Below are 4,449 nucleotides of genomic sequence, written 5' to 3'. Positions count from 1 at the left end.
TGAAAATGATAGTGCTCAGGGGAAATTTGATTGGCTGAATCTATGGCAGCCATCTTGGATGGTACACACACACAGCTCTGCGTATTTCGAACATCGAATACATTGCTGTTAGCGCTCTAGTATTCTTATTATATCTCTATGGATCCAACTGACCAATTTTTAGGTAAAAATCATCCCGTTTTAAGTATAGGCCTACATTATTGTGTAGATTCTTCCTTGCTAGGCCCATTTCACCTTATAGGGCCATTTCATTAATATAATAAGAATCCATCATTACTTCTGCTGGCCTAGGCTAGCCCTCCCCTAGGCTAGGGCCTAGCCTAGGCCATATCCTTTAGCTCGCTAGTACCGCCTAGGCCTAGTTAGCCTAGGCTAGAGGCCTAGGCCTAGACTAACTAGGCCTGGTTAGGCCTAGGCCAGGCCCTCCCCTAAGTTTTATTTTCATGTTTACATAATTTACGCCGTGGTTTATTGATTTGACACCGGAACCCAACTGCCCAGCGTTAGAAGTCTGACACGCTACTACGCATGTGCAATAAAATGACAGATCATGGATACATTGTAAGTCAAAACAGTCGCGAGGAGCGATGGTTGAAATAAAACTGAAACATGAAGTTACCTCTATTTATAGTAGAAACTAAATCAACTGAATCATAAATGTTGTAATGTAAAAGCAGCGGAAGCATCCTATTTGGACTTGCAGTGTTGGGTGTAATAATAGTGAATAGTTAAAATAATAATAGTAATAGTAAAATAGCTACAGTATAGTAGTGTCAATTGAGTGCTAGGCCAGGCACTGATCAGTGAGTGCAGGCCACTGAGTTTCAAAGTCAAAACCATCACCTATGTAGACCAGATATTCGGTTCGGTGCAATAATGACAGCTGACTGAGTGTTAATGTCTTGATATTACAGTATTATTAAATATTTCATTCTTCAAGTTCAATTTATTTTGCCATTTGTAACATTGGAATTTCATAGTTAGCCTATGATGGTTGTATGATTCAGCCCTCAAAATTAACGCCGGCATTCGGCAATGCCGACGTAAATGGCGACGTCTAGCCGCCAACGCCGACGAGAAAAAATCGCTGACGTGAAGATTTTAGGCCTAGCCCAAGTTAACCCAGTCCTACGCTGGTACTAACAGTACCAGTGGTGGTAGACTCGGCTGGATCACCCTAAGTTTCATAGTGCGTGACAGCTTACAGATAGGAACAAGTGTAAATCAGTGTAAATCGATTAATTTTTAATTAAACAGATTTATTAAAACAAATAAGAAACCCTCATAGTTTTTTTTTACAGTCAAATCTAAATAAATCTTAAAAATGTAAATTTCATTCTCTACAAATTTCCTCCGTAATTAGCAACATGCTTTTGAGGAATGAGTGAAGCTATACATTTGTAATTTACACTGATGAATCTACTATGACATCCAGCGGGATCCAACAAATCCAAATTAAACGTCTACTGAAAAAGAGTCAGCCGTCGTAGAAACTTGCTTTGAGTTCCGTCTTCATTTCATGTTGATTGCAATCGATTTTTAAGAATAGGAATGGTTTTGGAACTTGAAAAAGAAAGTTTGGTTTAGTGTGAAATTCTGCTTTCTGGGAATTTGGAAATTATAGATTCCACTGTATGTTTTTTTTGTAGTTTCATTTTATTCATCATCATAACATTAACACTGTTGAACATTTTTATTAATAATTAGTTGTGAATTTGAACATCAGTACATGGCTAGGATTTCCAGCTTGATCGGGTGACTTTACAAGACATCCATCACTGATACAGGTCAGCATGAGTTGATTTCAGGGCTGAAACTAAAAACTGCCGACATTATAATTTTATATATTTTATAGCACCGGCGATTTTAAATTTTTTTTGCCGACATACTTTCTTCCTAATTTTGAGGCCTGTATGATTCTTGATAATGTTAAAGAATGAAACGTGGAATCAATTATGGCCTCAGGTTTGTTATCCTTTATTTCTATGTGTGAATAATCTGCAGTGGATCCTTTGGTTATTTGTTAGTTTATCGTATTGAAGAACGGTTTGCTTTAGTGAATTAAGTAATTCGAGGATCGGAATAACACAATGTGCAACGATTGCTGTGCATCTACAGTATAAAGTGGTTTTTCATGGTGGAATTACGAATCGTAATGAAAATGATCATATAAGTATTAATTTTATTTATTTATTTCAGTATTTCAAACACCTACAAATAAAAACGACAGCCATGGTACGGGCTGAAATGATTTTTGAATGGATGATCAAGCCCACGATTTGGCCCACTTTCAAACCATACAGTGTTTTGATGCGTCCAAACTGGTGGCGGCTGGTGGCCTAGCACTGTTAAGTGCCTTTGCTTAGCACTTCTTTCTAGCTCACTCAAGACACTACTAAGATAGTTTACGATTTCCACTAGTACTACACTGTAACAAGTCAATATTAAGGTTTCCGCTGTTTAAATTACAACAATTATGATTCAGTTAGTTTTTACTACATACAGAGGTAACTTCTTGTTTCAGTTATAATTCAACCCTCGCTCGCGAGTCGCGACGTTTTTGACTTCAAAAATATCAATGATCTTTCACTTCAGTGCCCATGCGCAGTAGCGTGTCGGACTTCTAACTCTGGGCAGTTGGGTGTCGGATCAATAAACACAGCGTTATAATTAATACTGATACAGTTGAACTTGCCAAGTCGAATCTAAAATGGCATTGAAAAACTGTTCGACTTAGCCTTAGGCTGGGCCTAGATAAAATTTGACTTACTTACGGATCATTAATAATTTTGAAACACAACAAATTGGGATGTAAAATATGATATGACTTTTATGATGGAATTATTTGAGTTGGCAAAGTTGACTTAGGCCTAGGCAAGGTTAACTGTACTTTTCAATAGAAATTTTACATCTGCACCTCCCTTTTTAATAGAAATCATATGAAGTGAATCATTCAACTTTTTCAGAAAAATAACAATGAACGGACGCATTTTCCTGGTGACAGGTGCTACAGATGGCATTGGTAAACACACTGCAATGCGATTGGCTAACACTGGAGCAACTGTCCTTATTCATGGGCGAGACAAGCATAAAGGAGAAGATGTTCTGAAACAGATTAAAGATGAATCGAAAAACAACAACATAAGGTTGTACATAAGCGACCTATCAACTTTAGATGGCGTGCGCAAATTGGCAGAGGAAGTAAAAAAGTCAGAAGATCATCTGGATGTTTTGATCAACAATGCAGGGGTGTTTCTTAAAAATCGTACGGAAACAGCTGATGGACTAGAAACAACATTTGCTGTAAATGTGGTTGCTCCATTTCTTCTCACGCACTGTTTGCTTGATCTTGTGCGTGCTGGTAGCAAGCCTCGCATTATAATCACGAGCTCGATCTCGCAGACAGACACCGTGACTTTGACAGACCTTCAGTCACATCAGCAATATCGTGAGGGACATGGCCCTTACGAGCTCTCGAAAACAATTGACATAATAATGGCACTGGAAATGGCAGAGAAATTTAGTGATATAGGAATAACTGTGAATACCTTAGACCCAGGAACTGTGAACACTAAAATGTTATATGCAGGTTGGGGGCCCATTGGTATACCAGTAAACAAGGCCGATAATACATTTCTATTGGCTACTGATGATGCGTATGCCAATGTTACTGGAAAATATTTCTTAGATAACACCATAAGTAATGACTTCAGTGGTGTTTGTAAGGATTCTAAACTACGTAAGCAAATTTGGAAGGCTCTTGAGAACATTTCTGGTGTGAAATATTAAATTGATTTTCTCACATGATCCATGGGGCCTAATTAATCCATACCATAATGTATTCAAAATGTAATAATAATATTATTGTTTATCAATAATATTATAGATTATCAGCACTAATAAAAAGACATAAAAGATGATTTTGTCCATTACCAGTTTTAATTTCATAATTTTTATAGTCCTATCGATTTTATTTATTGTACCTTTTTATTTCATCATAAATTTAATCATAAATTTTATGAATTTTATCATAAATCTTATTCATGTTATGAAACAGTTGAACTTGCCCAAGTCAAATCCAAAATGTCATTGAAAAAGTGATTTGGATAAAATTCAGCTTACAGGTCCTTAATTAAAGGAAAATGCAACAATTTGGTATGTATAAAAAGATGGACTAATAATAATGATAACTAATAATAATGATAATAATATAATAATAATACTAAAATTGTTGAAAAACACAAGTATCTGGGACTGATTATTGATAATGAACTTAACTGGGAAAGCAACACTAAATCATCTGTACCAAGGCAAATAAAAGAATGTATTTTGTATATAGAATGAAACGGTTTAATGTTAGCTCTCATCTTATTCATATGTTTTATTCCTCGGTTGTCCAGTCAATTCTTTCTTATTGTATTATTATTTGGTTCTCTCATATCACCGCAG

General features: G+C 36.1%; 1 protein-coding gene across 1 annotated transcript; it reads left to right on the top strand.

Moving 5' to 3' along the window:
* The first annotated feature begins 123 nt into the window (after positions 1-123).
* LOC117121392 (retinol dehydrogenase 14-like) lies at positions 124-4,443 on the top strand. Its single transcript, XM_033266591.1, has 2 exons — positions 124-163; positions 2,967-4,443. Exon 2 carries the CDS (start codon positions 2,977-2,979, stop codon positions 3,787-3,789), a length of 813 nt encoding a protein of 270 aa, XP_033122482.1. The 5' UTR covers positions 124-163; positions 2,967-2,976; the 3' UTR covers positions 3,790-4,443.
* Positions 4,444-4,449: the final 6 nt, after the last annotated feature.

Source organism: Anneissia japonica, unplaced genomic scaffold (assembly GCF_011630105.1).
Source record: "Anneissia japonica isolate Jap-2015-1 unplaced genomic scaffold, ASM1163010v1 scaffold21_len1647178_cov195, whole genome shotgun sequence".
In the NCBI taxonomy this organism is placed as follows: Eukaryota; Metazoa; Echinodermata; class Crinoidea; order Comatulida; family Comatulidae; genus Anneissia; species Anneissia japonica.
The sequence above is the reverse complement of the archived record's forward strand: the minus strand, read 5'-3'. Positions and strand labels throughout refer to the sequence as shown.

Bases quoted from the DNA above. Each gene is read 5' to 3' on its own strand.
- LOC117121392 (XM_033266591.1), top strand. From the start codon at position 2,977: ATGAACGGACGCATTTTCCTGGTGACAGGTGCTACAGATGGCATTGGT.